Source organism: Meles meles, chromosome 5, assembly GCF_922984935.1.
Source record: "Meles meles chromosome 5, mMelMel3.1 paternal haplotype, whole genome shotgun sequence".
In the NCBI taxonomy this organism is placed as follows: Eukaryota; Metazoa; Chordata; class Mammalia; order Carnivora; family Mustelidae; genus Meles; species Meles meles.
In genome coordinates this window covers 142,538,081-142,557,358 of record NC_060070.1, presented here as the reverse complement: position 1 = coordinate 142,557,358, position 19,278 = coordinate 142,538,081, and the positions used below count along the sequence as shown (strand labels likewise).

General features: G+C 50.3%; 1 protein-coding gene across 1 annotated transcript in view; it reads right to left on the bottom strand.

The window, feature by feature from the left end:
• GMPR (guanosine monophosphate reductase) overlaps positions 1-18,969 on the bottom strand; it is a 47,096-nt gene extending 28,127 nt beyond the window's left edge. Inside the window, exons 1-4 of the mRNA XM_046004633.1 lie at positions 18,805-18,969; positions 10,580-10,699; positions 8,077-8,160; positions 4,882-5,055 (exon numbers count right to left, since the gene is read on the bottom strand). Of these exons, the coding sequence (XP_045860589.1) occupies positions 4,882-5,055; positions 8,077-8,160; positions 10,580-10,699; positions 18,805-18,891 (465 nt within the window). The 5' untranslated portion in view covers positions 18,892-18,969. The remainder of the gene's footprint in view (positions 1-4,881; positions 5,056-8,076; positions 8,161-10,579; positions 10,700-18,804) is intronic.
• Between the last annotated feature and the right edge of the window lie 309 nt (positions 18,970-19,278).

Here is a 19,278-nt window from a genome sequence, read left to right as displayed (position 1 = left end):
TACTATGGGACTCTCTGAGACCCACATACCACCTGGATATGAGGCCCTTCAGAGCTTCCAGCACAGTTCCAGCGCACACCAGTGCCAGAAAGAGGGTAAAGCCAGGAAATCCAGGCAACTCAGAGGCGCTGCCTGCCATCACCACGTCCTGTCCCCCAGTGAGGCACGCTCCACGTTCCACGCTCCACGCGGGAGGCCGCCCACGCCTGACAGCTTGCAGGGAATTCTAAAGAGCGTCTGCCTCCCTGAGAAGAGGGCTGGAGCAGGTTGTGTCCCCCTGGAGCTCTGAAACTCGTCTGATCATGAGTGCTGGAGAAGGAACGCCAGCAGGAGACCGAGCCACTGACCATGTGCGGAAATGCTGAGGCCGTGCCCACGGCTACCTGGAGATCAGTCAACCGCGGCCAGTGTGACCTACCCCAGTGGCGTGGAGCTGGGCCTCTAGTCTGCCCTCAACAGATGGGGTGTCACAGACCTACCTGCTCATGACCAAGGGAGGAAGAGCAACAAGCGCAAAGCTGCTTGTCAGACGCTACACAGGGACACCCGTGTCCCAGCGGCTGGCTGCTGTGTGGTACAATAGAAGATCATGGACCGTGGGGGCAGGCGACCCGGCTCTGAACCCCAGGCCCACCTCTTAGTGGCTGTGTGAGCCTCAGAAAGTTCCTCGAGCTAAAACGGAGTTTCACGTCCGTAAAAGCAGGTGCTGCTATCCATGCTCAAAGACTAGACATCATCAGAAGTTTCCCACTCACCCCAACAGGGCCTTTTTCTACAGCACCTGGAACACATCTGTCTCCTTCCTCTCCGGAAGCCGCCAGGCAAGCGGCCCTGGGACTTACTACACTGTCGGAGCAACCAGCGCTTCTACGGGACCCTCGTCTGCCAAAGTTTTCTAAAACTCCCGGCTCTTCTCCTCCTTCTACGTGGCAAGGTGCACCCTAGGGGACAGGCTTCCGGGACATGGGGTGTGCATGCGAATCCAGGATGTACAGGAATGGGGAGCAACAAGCCCTCGCTCTTGCAGGGAGCCCAAAACGGACCCCCAGAACCACCAGCCTCAACGGAGAGCATGGCTGACCACCCCTCCTGTTCACGGCACCAGAGCCATCATGACGACACCCAGTCCCTGTACTGTATATCTTTCGGTTCCAGAACGTTGGTAATGCACCCAAAAGTCCTAAGAGAAATGAGACTTCCAAAACTAAGGGTGTTAAGAGCAGTGGAGGTTTCCAAACAAAGCCCAGATCTCGGGGGTCAGTGCAAGCAAAGAACGCCTCAGGAATAATGCGTCTACCTCGCCAAGTCCAACGTTCATCACTGGGGAAACCAACGGGAACAATGAAAACACATCCCAGAGCCAACCAGCAGACGCTGAAGAGGCACTTGCGGGTGATGCTGCCCAGAGGGCCGTGGGAACGCTGCGCCAACCCCTCCCTCCCGGCCTCATCCCCATGGCAACCCCCAAGCTCGGTACAATGCTCGGGGACAACGCTCCTTCTCTTGAGCCACCAGCCTACCCCTGTCCCCTGCACAGCCCGTCCCCCGGTCTGCAACCCCAAGGGGTGACGCACCCATGCGCTCCCAGGGTTCCACAATGGGGGGGCTTGCCTCAGCCTCAGCAGGCCCTGCTTTGAGCTAAAACTCACAACCAATGGTCAGGAGCAGGTGAGAGAAAGTTCCAGGGTTCTCGCTGATTTCCACTATGATTTACCCTTTTTGAGAGAAGTGGTACAGGTTTTCTCCATCTTCTTGAAAAAAAAATGAATAACCCCTCCCCACCCTCCCATTCCACCTTCCATTCTTCTTCTCCATCAGCCTTCCCTCTGTGACTCAGCGCTCAGGGCACCTGTCCTCGATGGTACTCCCAGCCGGCACGGTATACATCACGCCATCTGAACCCCAGCTCCCTGTAATTCTCCAGCCGCCATGACCCTCGACCGCCCTTCCACAGGTGAGGAAAATGACACTCAGAAGGTTGTGTGACTTCCCCAGCGTGACTGGCCTCCTGGGGCCAAACCAACCTTAGGGGCACCAAGTTAGCGATTCTAACAGTGTCGCAACCAGCGGCCACACAGCGCAAGGGGAAGGTGCAAATGGGGCAGGTGGGCAGTGAAATTAATGATTCATTCCTGGGGTAGTTGGTTGGGCGTCCGACTCTTGGGTGTGGGCTCAGATCATGTTCTCAGGGTCCTGGGATCAAGTTCCGCATCGGGCTCCCTGCTCAGTGGGGAGTCTGCTTCTCCATCTCCCTCTGCCCGTCCCCACACTGGATCTCTCTCTAATGTTCACTCTCCCTCCCTCTCTCTAAAATACATAAACAAAATCTTTATTAAAAAAAAAAAAGAAAACTAGAAAGCACGAGCAGTGGTGAAACCAGAGACACACAAGGAAGAAATGATGGCTAGACTCAAGGTGGGGCTTTCATCGTGGATGGGAGGAGGGGCTTCTGAGTGTAGGTGTCCTAGAAAGACCGTTTATCTTAGGACCATTTATTACACATGAACGTTCCAAGCACTCTTCTGTACCCATGTCCTATTTCACAATGTAATGCAAGAATTACCAGAGAAAAAGAAAGTGGAACCACTGGGTGGCCTCACCCAATCCATGTCATTTCTGATTCCTAACCTTTCAGAACTTTCTCTTACACCCCAAAAATGCCAGAGGAGGCAAAGCACAACTTCCAACTTTATCAGTCACTTCTATCCCCAGGGCAATTAACCCACCAGAGATACACTAGAAACATCTAGAAAGATCTAGGCCCGTCTCACCTCAGAGAAAAGGACCGTCAACAGCAACTCTGCGCCTGCTTGATCTCCTTCCCTCCACGAGGAATAAACAAAGGACTGCACTCCTGGCCAACACCTGTGCATCATGCTCCACTCCTGGCCAACACCTGTGCATCATGCTCCACTCCTGGCCAACACCTGTGCATCATGCTCCACTCTTGGCCAACACCTGTGCATCATGCTCCACTCCTGGCCAACACCTGTGCATCATGCTCCACTCTTGGCCAACACCTGTGCATCATACTCCACTCCTGGCCAACACCTGTGCATCATGCTCCACTCCTGGCCAACACCTGTGCATCATGCTCCACTCTTGGCCAACACCTGTGCATCATACTCCACTCCTGGCCAACACCTGTGCATCATGCTCCACTCCTGGCCAACACCTGTGCATCATACTCCACTCCTGGCCAACACCTGTGCATCATGCTCCACTCCTGGCCAACACCTGTGCATCATGCTCCACTCCTGGCCAACACCTGTGCATCATGCTCCACTCCTGGCCAACACCTGTGCATCATGCTCCACTCCTGGCCAACACCTGTGCATCATGCTCTTTCTAGTGCCATCCACTGCGTCACAGAATCTACACTGAATACCAAACACTGTTGAGAGAGACCAGGTCCCAGCTGAGGGGCCGGGGGCTTCTGCTCTCCTGGGAGTCACGCTTTCTGTTCCCTCTTGCACGAGAAAACATTACCAGAGGTGGCTGAGGACGGAAGGGGCTCAAGACACCAGGTACCAGATAGAGATGACCTGGCTCCAAGTCCCCTCTTAGCCGGTCGGTATTGGTATGGCCTCATGAACCATCTACAAAGTCTAAGAAGAGATCAGACTCAAGATTCCTCATCCTGGATAAATTTGGGAACAGTTCCTGTTCCTGACAGAGATGCTGTACTGAACAGAGAGAACTGATGTGAGCCTTCTGAAGCCTGCTAGGTAGTCAAAAAGCAGTATTATTGTTATAAAAAAAAACAAAACAAACCAATGACAAGGGGTACCTGGGTGGCTCAGCTGGTTAAGCCTCTGCCTTCAGCTCAGGTTAAGATCTCAGGGTCCTGGGATCGAGTCCCGCATCGGGCTCTCTGCTCAGCAGGGAGCCTTCTTCCCTCTCTCTCCTTCTCTCTGCCTGCCTCTCTGCCTACTTGTGATCTCTGTCAAATAAATAAATAAAATCTTAAAAAAAAAACAAAAAACAGACGCAGGTCAATTATCTAGTGGCCAATCTATCAATGTCACGTTAGTTAAGACCAGGAGAGACGCACATCATCATGATGTAAACTTTCCAAAAGACCCAATTTAACCCAAGAGCTTCTAATCCCTTTTTCTGCAAACCCGCCTTTCCCGGCAATAGCCAATGAACATTCTGACCAGTGAAGGTGTTCATACTTAGGAAAATACACAAAAGTCAAGTACGAAGGTCGGAGACCGAACAACACTCCAGCTGACCTGCAGATAATAGCGGACTACTTCGGCTCCTGTTCACCTGGGAGACTTCAACTGTTACAGGAGACTGTTCCACTGGCAAGTTAGGAGAGGGGTACAGATGACCCAAATGCATTAAACTCAAACCCAGTTACACTATTTCATTTGTTAAATATAAACTCCTTGGTAAGGAGACCTGGTGGCTCAGTCATTAAGCATCTGCCTTCGGCTCAGGTCATGATCCCAAGGTCCTGGGATCGAGTCCCACACTGGGCTCCCTGGTCCTGGATCCTGCGATCAAGTCCTGGGACCAAGTCCCACATCGCGCTCCCTGCTCAGCGGCAAGCCTGTTTTTCCCCCGCTTGTGCTCTGTCTCTCTCTCTCTGACAAATAAATAAAATCTTTAAAAAACAACAACAACAAAGGTGTCCCATGGTAAGAAACATCTGATGACATGTAGCAGAGATCAAAAGCCCACATCCTATGATGCTGATTCGGATTTTAGATTTTTTGGAGAGCCAGGATGCAGACCCTCCATTGACGCTGCCTTGTCTTTTCATAATGATCTCAACGCATCCCAGTAAGAAGGCACCAACACAGCTCCCCCGACACGCTGAGCAGCCCTCTCTTTGCTTTCCCCATCTAGACAGTGTTCCGCCATACCTACCATAATGGTATGTTCTGGAAATCTGGCACGCACCAGCTTCACGAACTCCACAAAATGTTCTGAATACCCGTTGGCCACATCCAGGCATATGAACTTGACCTGTGGCACCGCTTCTAAGATGTCGCTCATCTTTTCCAGATCGCTCTTCCCGCTGCCCGAACTCACGGCTACATGCTGTCCCAAAATAAAGCAAAAGGCACAACACGTGAGGAATCAGGGGCATTCCAAAGTGAGACCCTCCCTCCATCCATTCTCTATCCTGGGGAGATGCTGAAGGTCTTTGAGGTTCCCCCAGACCAAATACACGGACCGCGGATCTGCTCAAGACACACGCCACACGGAAGGGAAAGGAGACTCGTCCTTGGCCACAGAATCTTCCAGTAAACAGAGATTTAATTACAAGAAACTCAGTCCTTGGCTTTTCCTTAATTTCCTCCCACCATGTGGAACTCTGAACCATCAAGCTGCTGGTGCGAATTCTGCTCTTCCCGGAGAAGAGGAGAGGCAGGAAGAACGAGGAACGGCCGGTCCGCACAGACCTCCTCCCACCAGGGCCACGGCTGTCACCCTGGGCAGCCGGCCGTGGGAACAGAAGGTGGGGAAGATGTCTAAACTCCTCTGATAAAACCTCCTGTTTTCATCGTGACTCTCAATACAATACCATCACAATATGCAAATTGTAACCTACTCACAAAACCGCAAGACCCAGGGTTCCTACGAAAAGGGCAAAATGGCCAAAAAGTACAGGAACGGACGGGCCTAAGATGCTTTTTCCCAATGGCACTTCTGTTCACATCCGAAGCCACCACACCCCGCTCAGTGACCCCTCCTCCCCGACCTCCAGGCACCGGTGGTCTCCAACCCACCCCTCTGCTTCTGGGAAAATCTGCTCTTTGAGATAAGATTTGCTTTTAGTCACTGATGCCTGAGTGCAACTAGGCCATGGTTTTGTGCCCAGGGTCACCACCTCACCTTTTATAAGAATATTTGTATTTTAGGGGGGCCTGGGTGGCTCAGTGGGTTAAGCCTCTGCTTCCGGCTCAAGTCATGATCCCAGGGTCCTGGGATTGAGCCCCACATTGGGCTCTCATCTCAGCAGGGAGCCTTCTTCCTCCTCTCTCTCTCTGCCTGCCTCTCTGCCTACTTGTGATCTCTGTCTGTCAAATAAATAAACAAAATCTTAAAAAAAAAAAAAAAAAGAATATTTGTATTTTATGACACTTCTCTGAGCCAGGAGCCACCGATGGGGGAAAGGGACATATTTGAGTACCCTTTGTGATTCCCCCCAAATCACCACCATGTAACCGCAACACAGATATGGAATGGAAACAGCTTGGTAACTTGATACATGTTTATCCCAGTTTTCTGTGCTCAGATCAGTTTTCACTCCTCTGGCTGCCAGTCTGCCCAGTGCTGGCCCAACTCATCCCTCCCAGTAGAGCTTTGCCACCCTTCCCATTCCCTCTCATTTCTGTTCAGGTTTGGCAAGTGGAAGTCAAGACTTGTTCATTTCTCTCACTGTTACCAAGTTTTGGACATCCCCCCCGCCCCGTTTTCTTTTTCATTTCCCCCCTTTTTAAATTAGCTTTTAATTGGGTCAGGGGCAGAGTACCAAGTCAAATGATCATGCTTCATAGTGAAGGACCAGGTTCTAAGTAACAACACACTGCCAGAAACTCTTGGGCAGGAGTCAGAGGTATGACCCACTGCAACCCCCACCCCCAAATCATCACTCGCAAACTTCCTCCAGGAAGGAAAGACGGTGAAACAATTAATATTCATCCTGAGACGACATGGAAAAAATGAACTTGATATTGAGCCGGAATTACTGTATCTCCAAAACCACCTTCTCTCCAATCAAAATCCATGCAGAGCGCAGCCAAGGGGAAAGAGAAGCCAGCACAACCTCCCAAGTGGTATAAAGTGAAGTCATTTTCCAATCACAAACGATGTGATTGCAGAGGAGGGTGTCTCCAACCCACAGAAACTTCTCTGCTGTCACCGGCTCAGAACCACTCAGATGTGCCAGGTGGTAAGTCAGGTGTGTTACACAATAATAAAAGTTTCTGGTATTTTCGAACTGCCTTTTTTTTTTAATAACCGCTTTACTGACATATAATTACGTACCATACCACACGATTCACCCATTTAGGGCACACAACGCGACAGTTTTTTGTTGTGTCATGTGGTGTAACTGCTATCACCATTTTAAAGACACTTGTCACCCCCACATGCTTGGACCCTCACCTTCAAACTCCCACCCCCCTGCCTTAGGCAACCTCTCCCCTGCTTCGTCTCTGCAGGTTGGCCTCTTTTTGCCATTTCACCTAAACAGAAACGTATTTTCCTGTGTGGCTTTTTCACTCGGCAGAATGTTTTCAAGGTTCGCCATCCGTGTTGTAGCACGGATCGGGACTTCATGCCTTTTTACAGTTGAATACTACTCCGTTGTGTGGACAGACCAGATTTTGTTCATTCGTGCACCGGCTCACGGACACTCGGATGGATGGTTTCTATCTCTCCACTCCGAAGAATAACACCGCTACGAACATTTGTGTGCAAATCTCTGTGTGGACACCTACTTCTGTGTGTGCGAGGTCTACACCCAGAAATGGAACTGCTGGGTCCAGTCGCAACTCTGCTATCTGACGTTCTGAGTCACAGCCAAAGTAAGCGCCAAAACAGCTGTGCTATTTTACATTCCCCCCAGCCATGCGGAAGGGCTCCTGTTTCTTCACATCCATGCCAGCGCTCATTAGGACCTTTCTGATTACAGCCTTCCTAATGAGCATAGTGTTTACTCAACTCCAAAACAACTCGTTATAATTTGATGTTTTTCCTCCCGTCAGAGGACTGTTCGGACTCAAGGCACCCCTTGTAGGAAACATAGGTCTTCCGCAGGCTCTCAGGACGGAACACAAAATTTTTCAAGAGGGGAAAAAAAACAAAAAACAAAAAACAGATATTACTATTCGAGAGATCCTAATTATTTTAAAAAAATTGAATCCAGAACAGATTTTCCCAACAATGATGAAGGGCAAGGGCAGGGCCCATGACAGGCTTTCCACGGGTCTCTCTCTCTGGTGACTCTGCAGGTCTGTCCACTGCCAGTTCAAACCTTTGCAACCACCCTGAAGTGTTTCTCCCCCCGCTCCCCGACGAAGAAATATAACTTAGAACTGGGTGCAGTCATACCTGTAGACATTCTGGGTGATGAGCCGCGAAGAGCTTCCAGTCGTCCAAGGTGTAGTGCTTGTGAATTGCTGTGAACATGGAGTGCTAGGGGACAAAACAGACTTCCTGTTAGGACAGGAAGTCAGGCCAGCCCGCTCTCCACCCCACATGGGCTGGGGGGAACCAAAAACACAAAAAATGGGTGTAGGAACACAGACAACAGTCCCCCCAGGGGGGACCTGGCAACACAAAAGAATGGGTGAGGAACCCAGTTCATGCTTCATTTACTTTAAATATGCTGAGAGCCAAGAACAGACAAAGGAGTCGCCGGTAAAAACACATAACCATGTTCTCCGTTCTCATCTGATCAGACAACCCTGATCCGGGACTCAGGAGGCTCTGCCAGGAGGCCCAGGAGGGAAAACAAAGGGTTCCCAGGGCCCGGTCCCCCACTGCCGGAGTCAGGCCCAGAGGGGCAGGCAGTAGGTGCCCTGTCCCAAAGTGTCTGAGGCCCAACTGCTGTTCGGCCAACCCAAGAGAACCTCAACTCATACCTGAAAGCTTGCCTTTGTGTTCACAGTCTAAACATGGCTTGCTAAAAGCTAAACCCAACAGGCAGTTGGTACTTGAGGGAGGGAATTCGACAAATCATAATCCCACACCTACGACTACCGACCCAATCCAACACTGACATGCTTTGTGCCAACATTTCGTATACCCTCTCATTGACTTCGAGCAACTTCCTACAGTCACACTAGCTTTGCAGACAGAAATAGAGCATAAGCAATTTAGAGACAGCTTGGCCAAAAAGGGGCAAAGGCCAGAATCAAACTCAAATCTGACTATAGAGCTCAGGCTCCTTTCCCTCTCCTAACGTCTCTGGGTCTGTTTCCCCATCTACACTTTTCCATTCTAAAATCCCGTGCCTTTATGAACTCGCACTCAATCAGTGGCTCCTAGAAGCAGAAAATTCACAGCACACACACACGTGGCTTCAGGGTACACTGTTTTACTGTGTTTACAATGTCCACGGTCTCAAACGACGGGGAGTCCTTCCTGTGAAAATGGGCGGGATGTAGAAAGTTTTACATTTTTTAATGGACTCCTAACTCGATATGGGAATTAATCTGGACAATTTATTTGCTCCCTGATTCCACCCACTTTCACACTAATCCATAATTCATTAGTAGCAATGGCTGATCACAGAGCAGAGCAAGGGAAAGACAAGGAAGGAAAAAGAAAATACAGATTTCTTCACCGATTAATTTATTAGCCTCGGGGCCCAAGCTCGGTGGGGGCTGTGGGCTGACAGAGGGCACAGCTGGTCACGGAATCAGACAGACCGCGCCCTACTCCATTTTTCGAAGTCATCATCGGTTTGAAAATCTTCCTTCTAATCACTGGCTAATAATGAATCCTAGCACCTCCTGGGGTCCCACAGCGAGAAGCTCTTTCAACTAATTGGATTTCTCTTTCCACTTGGCAGGCCTTATTGATGCAAGAAGACACATACCCACTGTGCATATCAGAAGCAAACATCTCACATCGAGGATGAGTAAGATGTGTTGCAGCTCAGACCCAGCCTTGTGGGACAAAGGTCCTGCCCACAAATGGCTTGTCCTTTATTTCTCCCAATGCCAGGACACCAACTACTCCCTTTACAGGACATGAGACTGGTAAGTGGCCAGAAGGGACCTTGAGCTTCTACTGTTAGCTGTCAGTGTGAGTTGGGAGGCAAATCCCTTATTCTGGAATCAGTCTGAGTTTGAATCTTGGCTCTGTCTCTACTGGACTAAAGGTCCTGAGCCAAGGGACCTCTCCTCTCCATCTCTGCCTCCGTTTGTAAAAGGAACCCACCTGGAGAGGCTGTGACAACATTACACACCTTCTATCTACTGTTTGGCACTTAAGTTCTCAATAAATGCTTTGGAATAAGTGTTACTGCACAGACGGCCCATGAAGCAGTTCTGCCTTAACTTCAAAGACAAGTCGTTCTTCTATAATTTGATAGCAGTCTAACTTTAGGAGATCTCTAGTTTCTCAAATGATCCTGAGCATTTTCTTTTTTTTTTTTTTAAGATTTTTATTTATTTATTGACAGACAGAGATCATAAGTAGGCAGAGAGGCAGGCAGAGAGAGAGAGAGGGAAGCAGGCTCTCCACTGAGCAGAGAGCCTGATGCGGGGCTCGATCCCAGAACCCTGGGATCATGACCTGAGCCGAAGGCAGAGGTCTAACCCACTGAGCCACCCAGGCGCCCCGATTATGAGCATTTTCAAGCAAGAAAGGGATGAAGATCTGAAACATCTCACTGAATGTGAAGTCCACGCTCCAGCCATCTTCTGACTGCAAAGGGAAGATAAGAAGTGCCCCCCATCATCCAGAACTAACTGGTTTGGGTGCAGAGAATGACCCAAAATGTCTCAATTTTCTCTTTCCTTCTGTGTGTCTGAACACGTCCAGGATCGGCCCCTGACAACGTGGCCAGGGTGAGCAGCAGAGGGAACGAAGCCCACCATCTTACCTGGGACATGACCACTGCCATCTCGAATGTCCCCACGGTGTCCATATTGGCCACAATGATGGGAATCCCTGAGTAGGTCTGCTTCGAATTTCGAAACGTGAAGGTACGCTCAAGATCCACCTGTTGGCAAAAACGGAAAGTGCTCTGCTCTTTAAGTGGTTTGTGAGGAATTGGAGCAAAGGAAGAACAAAAAGGAAGTGCGTGTCCCTTGGTCCCTTGGCCTCTTACAGGCTGACCCCCGTGTTCCAAAGATAGGAGAGTTCCTCGGGAGACAAAGTGACAAGCTGTCATCCAGGGACAAAGCTGAACCGGCCTGGTTACAATCCTCAAGCACCAGTACAAGGCTCCGGACAGTGTTCCCTCAAGCCACACCTCGGAACCGGAAGTTTGTCTCCTTCAGTAGCCCCGCCCCCTTCACCACCCACTGCCAGCTTCTGTACCAGCCCAATCCATCCTGACCCAAAACACCCAAATCCATGCTATCTTCCCTACTTCCAAGCACCCGAGGGACCATTCCCCTTCTGGAAAAACTCCCTCCATTCTTCCCTGCCGAGCATGGTTTTCCCTTTCATTCTTACTGTCAGAGAGAACCAGACACTCCCCATTCACCCCACAGTGAGCCGCAAACCATTAATCCCTTAACCGGTGAACCTTCTCTGCTGCTGTGTGATTCCGAGCATCTCTCAGAGAGCTGAGAGGAAGTACTTGCAACCACAGGTCTGCGCATATCAACTTTGACATGCAAATATTTGGGGGGACAGCCCTCCCATTCTCCTCTAACTCCAACTTCAGGGCATTTATGACTAAGCCAGGGTGCTCAGGAACCCAGGGCAAGAGCTAAGTCAAGATGGCGGGCTCAGCAAACGCTGCATGCAAGGGCCAGGCGCTCACCGAGCGTAAGCAGAGCCAGAACCCCTTCTTCGACCCAAGCAGATCCAAGACTTGCAGGGCCATGGATCCATTCTCCACCCTTTTCTGGCCCCCCTTTTACCACAGGAAGGCCACCCTTCCCCCACCCCACCCCAAGGCTCTACTGCCAGGTTGGTTTCTGGCTGGGCTCAGCCAATGAGGAACCTGGGTAGGACAGGAAGGGCAGTGTGGGACAAGGCGGCTGTAGGTAGCCAGGGCATGTCTCCCCAGAACTCTTTGGCCTTGGCCTGCATGGTCTTGGTTCCAGCTCTTGCAGAGTGATCCCAGGACTTGGGCTCCAGTAACATCCCCTCCCCCCCTTTGGAAGTGGTTTTCCACTCTTGCCAATCTCTGGCGCCCCAGTATCTCATCTGGCATGTCAGCGGAGCTCAGATAGCTTGCATTAAATTCCCTGTTTTACATGTTCAGCACTGTCCGTCCCCTTGGCTGGACCTTGACAGGCACAAGGCCATCCTGGAAGTGGGTGCTTCCCCAAAGGAGAACCGGCGGGAAACACGCAGGCGCGCATCTTCAGCTTCTGAAATAACTCCGACCCCACATTAATAGAGGCTTCGGGAGTACATCAGCAATAATCATTTCCTACCAGGGCTGACCTCCCCTTCCCCCATCTCTTTTCTTTTGAGACAACTTTCACTTTGCCATCACATGTCAAAAAAACACCAAGGGACACCTCGCGCCATTTAGCCTTTCCCCGCACCTCCCTTGTTCTCTACGCAACTCCGCGTCCAGAAAGCTTCCTGGGCGAATGACGTCATTCGTTTGTCTGCTGCAGCCTTAAAAGCCAAGCTGATGGCAAATGAAAAGCAGTCACTGCCCGAGCAGGTGGGGCAGCTCCCCACCTCCTCTCCTTCCTTCATTAGGATTCTTGGCTCTACTGCCGCTAAGCAAGTTCGATTTACATTTGGAAAGCTAACTGAAGGAGTCTATTAGTTGCAACTTTCTGTGCTGTTAAGGGCACTCTAACATTCTGGCATTGAGGACTTAAAATAATCAGAATAATCCTAGGTCTCAAATGACTCATACTCCTCCCAAGATGCTTGGGGAAGGCTGCTACACTCTGCATACTGCTGAGCTCACAATGGGTTTTTCCTGGCACCCCAAACGCTATCAGCAGTATGGAAAATAGAGAGCTCTTCATGGAAAAAGGTCAGCCTTGACAGTGGCCTCCTGCCCTTCTTACTAGTCTTCATGTGGTAGATTCCACACACTCCCTAATTCTAAGAATGATAAATAAAAGGATCTTCCCCAAGGAAGAATGAACTATTGGGATTACATAAAAATAAAAAGCTTTGGAGCGCCCGGGTGGCTCAGTCGGTTAAGCGGCTGCCTTTGGCTCAGGTCATGATCGCAGAGTCCTGGAATCGAGCCCCACGTTGGGCTCCCTGCTCAGCAGGGACTCTTCTTGTCCCTCTCCCTTTATCCCCCTCCCTGTTTATGCTCTCTCTCTCTCTCTCTCTCTCTAATAAATAAAATCTTTAAAAAAGCTTCTGCACAGCACAGGAAACCAATCAACGAAACGAAAACGCAGCCTATGGAATAGGAAATGATATTTGCAAACGACATATCCGATAAAGGGTTAGGATCCAAAATATATAAAGAACTTATATAACTCAACACCCCAAAAAGGAATAAACCAATTAAAAATGGGCAGAGCTCCTGAGTAGACATTTCTCCAAAGAAGACACAGAGATGACCAACAGACACGTGAAAAGACGCTCAACATCACTCATTATAGGAAAAAGCAAAGCAAAACAACAAGGAGGTTTCACCTCACACCAGTCAGAATGGCTAAAATCGGAAAGGTGAGAAACAACAGATGTTGGCAAGGATGTGGAGAAAAAGGAACCCTTCTGCCCTGTTGATGAGAAGGCAAACTGTAATAGCCACTCTGGAAAACAGTAAGGAGGTTCCAGAGAAACTCAAAAATAGAACTGCCCTAGGACCCAGCAGTTGCACTACGGGGTATTTACCCCCCCAAATACAAAAACACTAATTCAAAGGAATACATGCACCCGTATGTTTATAGCAGAATTAGTTCCAACAGACAAATTATGGAAACAGCCAACGTGTCCACCAACTAATAAATGGATAGAGAAGATGTGGTGTATGTATATATATATAATGGAATATTACTTGGCCATAAAAAAGAACGAACTCTTGCCATTTGCAATGACATGGATGGAACTAGAGAGTATCATGCCAAGTGAAATTAATCAGAGAAAGACAAACACCATATATTCTCACTCATATATGGAATTTAAGAAATACAACAAATGAACAAAGGAAAAAGAGAGAAAAAGAGACAAGCCAAGAAACAGACTCTGAATTCTAGAGAACACACTCAGCATTCCCAGAGGGAGGGGGTAGGGGAAACAGGTGATGGGGAATAAGGAAGGCACTTGCTGTGATGAGCACTGGGTGACATATGGAATCGTTGAATTACTATATTGTACACCTGAAACTAATATTACACTGTATGTTCACTATACTGGAGGTAAAATTTTTTTACATCAAAATATTAAATTAAAATTTAAATTAAATTAAAATTAAATTTTAAAATATCTTAGTTATCTTCCCTCATCCACACAGACAAAAAGACACATACATCCCTCCCCCCGCAAGAATACACCACTTGTTCACTGAGAGAGGTATTTTAAATATTCCAGCCACCCAGGAACAAAACTTGGCATTTAATCTGCCACAGCTGGTCGATGCACCAAATATAGCACCTTCAAGTTCCCACTCTGCTCAGCCTGATTTGCAAGGGAACATAAAGTCATAAACTACCCCTCCTCCACCTCAAAAACGCATGTTTTTGCCGCCCTTTATGCTCTCCCGGAAGCATAAGCCTTGTACACCGCGTTCTATCCTCCCACCTGACAAACACAATTTCACTAACCACCTGGAAAGTACCAGGACATGGTATAATGGGGAACCAGCCCCTGGACTCTGGCCCACACAAATGCTGACATGCACACAGACACTCCAGTTCTGCAAACCAAGCTCCCCACGCACACGCACCCACGGCCACACACAGTTGCCACTGGACCACTCCCTGAGGTCGGAGATGAGCACAGCAACAGCACCCCAGGTCCTTGGGAAAACCCACCTGGAGCCCTTGCCAGCCTTGGAATTAGCCTGAAGTCATCTGAGCAGGGGAAATCCAGGATCCCGAGTACCTGGAAATGTCCTAGAGAATAAGCCTGGTCCTCCAGTCCTGTTCAGTGAGGAGAAGAGTACAGGGGACCAGGAGGGTGGTGTGGGGTGGGAGCCGCTTTTGCCTAGATCGAAGCAATGCTCTGAAATAAATGATCTGTCTAACCTGTAAAAGGTAAGTCTACAGTAAACTCCCTCCCAGCTTTATAGTCCTCGTGGCTGAAAAGTGGGGAAGAAGTTAACGTCTGACTAAGGGGTAAGAATGATACTGTACTTTCAGGGCAACGCTGGGTGGGCTCCTGCCCAGCTTTCTGAACATTCTGCCCCCTGCAGGCTTCACCACCAGCTGGCAGGAGCTGGAGAAGTTCGTGCAGCTGTGCATGACCAGAGAGCCCCAGGGTTCCACAGGTGGGAAAGACTCCAGCGGCTAGCCCAATGCATCTGTGCGCACATCAGAATCATTGTAGGATGCTTTCCAAAATACACAAGCTCATGCTGCTCCAAACCTAGGGAGAGACTTTGTGTTGGAGACAATATATATATTCTGGAGTGAGAGTCTCCCTAAGTGATTCGCTAAGACTCCTCTAATTTTACAGAGTAAAATTTATACAAGCGGTTATGGTTTGCAATGTGTCTTCCAAAAAGATGCCGAAATGCCAAACCAGGGGTACCTGTGAATTGTAATAGGGTCTTTGCTGACGATCAAGGTAAGACAAGGAGGTCAGGAGGGTAGGGTCCATCCCCGTATGACTGGTGTTCACAAGGTGGGAAAATGTGGACACAGACACAGAGGAAAGGGAGAACAAGGTGTAAAGATGAAGGCGAAGATAGCAACCATGCCTCTATAGGCAAGAACACTCCAGACTGCGGGTAAACAACCAGAAGGGAGGACAGAGAAATGTAACAGATTCTCTCCTGCAGGGCTCAGAAAGACCCAGCCTGTGGATACTCTGATCTGGGGCTTCTAGCCTCCTGCACTTTGAGACAATAAATTTCTACTGCATAAGCCCAACTTCTTTGTTACACAGGGCCCCCTGAAACTAACACAGAGCCAAGATACCAAAATAGCACAGAGGTTGGACTAAAACCCAGGTTGGCATGCTCCCAGCCCTACATTCTCTCCTGCCATGCTCTGATCCCCTGCGGGCCAGCCTGCTGTGGACCCCCAGCCTTGATCCCAATTCCCTGGATCCACCTCTCCCTGGTATTAAAAAAATAACATAAAATCACTAGTGAGTTTTAACGTTGTGTCGAGTCTTCTCTGTCTAGGACAAGTGGCCAATTTTCTGCTGCAAATTTCTTCATTGTCGGACTTCCCAAAGTAATGGCTGTGTTAAGTTTTTTTTCTTGTTTTAAATCTTACCTTAGGTTAAGGGCTCCAGTGGGACACCAGAGCCAGGAATGGGTTTTGGAGAACAGAGCAGGGAGTTAAGGAATGACTCAATCTCCCCAGTGTGTCAGATAAAGACAAAATTCTTGCTTCATCAACAAACATGAGACTTCTTTTGAAAGGCTGACCCAAATGCCCCCGTGCAGCCCTGCGGGACTTTATTCCTACGTGCCAGGGGCTTGTATGGACAGTTGAGAGAGGACCTCCTACCCGGCTCGATCACAGTAAGGCCACCTGAGCCAGCTCCACTGGTATCCAGGTGCTGACCTCAAATTCATTTTGTATGACGCCTGCAGAAAAGTCCCTCCAGGAGTCCTCGAATGTCTAAGTGGGAAACCACTCTGCCTTTCTCTCCATTTCCTGCTCACTGCCTCATGATCCATGAGCAGACCTAGCTCTCAGCAAAACTGCTGCAGTGATAAATCTTGTCAAGACTCAAAGCTCCCGGGCGCCTTGGTGGCTCAGTGGGTTAAGCCACTCCCATCAGCTCAGGTCATGATCTCGGGGTCCTGGGATCGAGTCCCACATCAGGCTCTCTGCTCAGCGGAGAGCCTGCTTCCCTTCCTCTCTCTCTGCCTGCCTCTCTTGTGATTTCTCTCTGTCAAATAAATAAATAAAATCTTAAAAAAAAAAAAAAAAAAGACTCAAAACTCCCTTCTCAGCCAGGTCTGCTCTGGCGGGCTATGTTTTCTCTCTCCCAGCTCCACGCTGCTCAGCTCTCTGGTTCAGCTCAAAGGCTGTCTTACCATTTTTGCATGCAGGTATTACCTCTGTCGGGGGACCATCGTTCTAGACTTTTATCTGATTGCACAATGAAAAGTTTCGATCATCGCCCTCTGAGAAATTTCAGGCATCCACAACAAACAGAACAAACACTGATTAGAAGCCTACTGAGATCCAGGGCTAGCTAGATCCCTCCAACGTCACCGAAGCAGGCAGACTATGGGAAGCAACCAGCCAGGCACCTACACGGTTAGAGGAACCAACTGGAAAGGTGATTCCAGTTAACCCTGTTTTCCAGACACAGAGCTGGCAAGCGCCCATAAAAATGGAAATATGAAAACATTTCTCAAGGGCACAGAGTTCTCACTATAATGTGTACATGGAGACGGAGGGTGCTACTGGAAGTTGGGGCATGAATAGTTTCAATCAGCCCAAAGTATGAAAGCAAATGATGCATGACATCATAGTAACCTCTGGAAAAGAACAATTCACTCTATTACATAAATTCTAAATGTTTTACCTTCTCGAGATGCTTCCCGGCTCAGAAAATACATATGATTTATTATTGTTTGAAGCACATCCTTTTTCTTAAAATTAAGTTTCTCTCTCCTAAGTGAATTTTGAACAAATACTGAACGAATATTGAGGCCTCCACCACATTATTATTTGTCTGCCCAGAATCCCCACGTCTTGTCTTGTTCTGGCCTTAGGTACAGCCTACCTGCCGCCCAAACTATTTATTGTTTTTTTTCAAGGGTCCTAGGGCCTTTAAGGACGTGATGAAGGACAGGATGAGGGTTAACCATTCCTGACCTCTTGCGGACCTGTCCTGCCCCACCCTCTCTGGGTCCAGCCGCCACTCCTCCTGCTTGAGATGGTGACTTGTCCTGGTCACCCGCTAGAAGAAGACGCTTCCTCAATCCAAACCAGCCCTCGGCTGGCCACGCCAGGCACTGCAGTCAGGCCTGGGCACAGGCGGGCAGCCGAGTTCCTTGCAGGGGATTTATTTATGATCTTGTGGAGCGGAGCGTTTGGAAGACGGTACTGGCTCTGCTTCCTCCTGTTTACTCCCGCGGCCCAGCCTCCAGATGGAGTCATTTCCTCACCTCCTTCTCCAGCTCTGAGAAGACCAGGCAAAGCCATGGTCACCAGCACACCCGCTTGCCCGGCGGGACTCTGCTTTTCTGAGCAACTAGTTTATCCTTCAGACTTTCACCTTCCTCATCCCCAGCAGTGCTACCACTCGCCCTCTCCCCCGGGGCTACTGGGAGCCCAGGATCCACCTGTTCCTCAGGCTTTGATCTCAGTGACACAGAACCAGCCAAACTGCCCAGGGTGTCCCTGTTTGCCTCCCACCCCCATACCCCAGAGCTTTCTGCTTCCCTAGAACCCGGCAGGACTGCAGCTGTCCAGTAAGCGGGGTGCGACCAGGAAGAGTCCCCAGCCTCACTCCCGGCAAGGTCACTGAAACGTGAGAAGTAAACCCTGAACTTTTGCCGCCCCGGAGCCTGTTTATTCGGACATTTAAAAAAAAAAAAATCCCCTCTCTGGAGCTGGTAGCGAGCAGCGAGGGGCAGTTCTCCGCACCGAGAGACAGTGCCAAAATCACAAAGCCGTCCAGTTGTTTGTCTTCTCCCTCTACATCTGGGCTCCACTGGGTCAATTCCTTCCTCTGTGCAACCCCCAACCACCACCACCCCCAAAACAGTGGGCCACTTTGATCTTTCTTCCTCTGTGGTTTGGTCTACTGTGGACTTCCCCTCCTGCCCACCCGACCCGACGTATTTATAATTTTACACCGGAGCAGGAGCAGGGGCCCTCAAGTCCCGGCAGAACGAGCTGGCTTCCCCCTTTCTCAGCAGGTGGGGAGGGCCCTGGGGGGGAGGAGGGGAGGGTCAGCATCCCATCCGACAACAGACACACGGAAAAGCCGGCAAGGTTAGCACATCCCGCCTCCTTCCACCGGCCTCTCGCGAGCCACCCGGAAAACAAATCCCACCCCACTGCGGCTTTCGGAGGACCCCACCTCGGCTCGGCTCCTGAGGCTGCTCCGCTTGGGTCGCAGCAGGACATCCTTGAAGTCCAGCTTGAGGTCGGCATCTATGCGGGGCATGGTGCGGATCTGCGCGCTGAGGCCGGCGCGGCTAGGGCTGGCAGCTCCTTCCTGCAGCGCGGGCGCCCGGCGGGCGGGGGGGCGGTGCCCGGGCGTGGGAGGCGCGGGGCGGGGCGTGGGAGGCGCGGGGCGGGGCGTGCGAGGGGGCGGGGCGGGGGGCGGGGCAGCTTGCGGGTGGCTGCTCCGGAGCACAATGCGCTGGGGGCCGGGGCGTCCTGCCGCGGCGCTCCGCCCGCCTTTTCCCGCTCCAGATCCCAGCGCTGGGGTGGTGGTGGGGAGAGGAGACGGGCCTGGAGGGTCCGGCGGGGGAGGCACAGCCCAGTGGCTCTGATGTCTGCCAGCGTGACATTTTTAACAAACCTCCCCCCTCACTCCCGCTTACAAGCC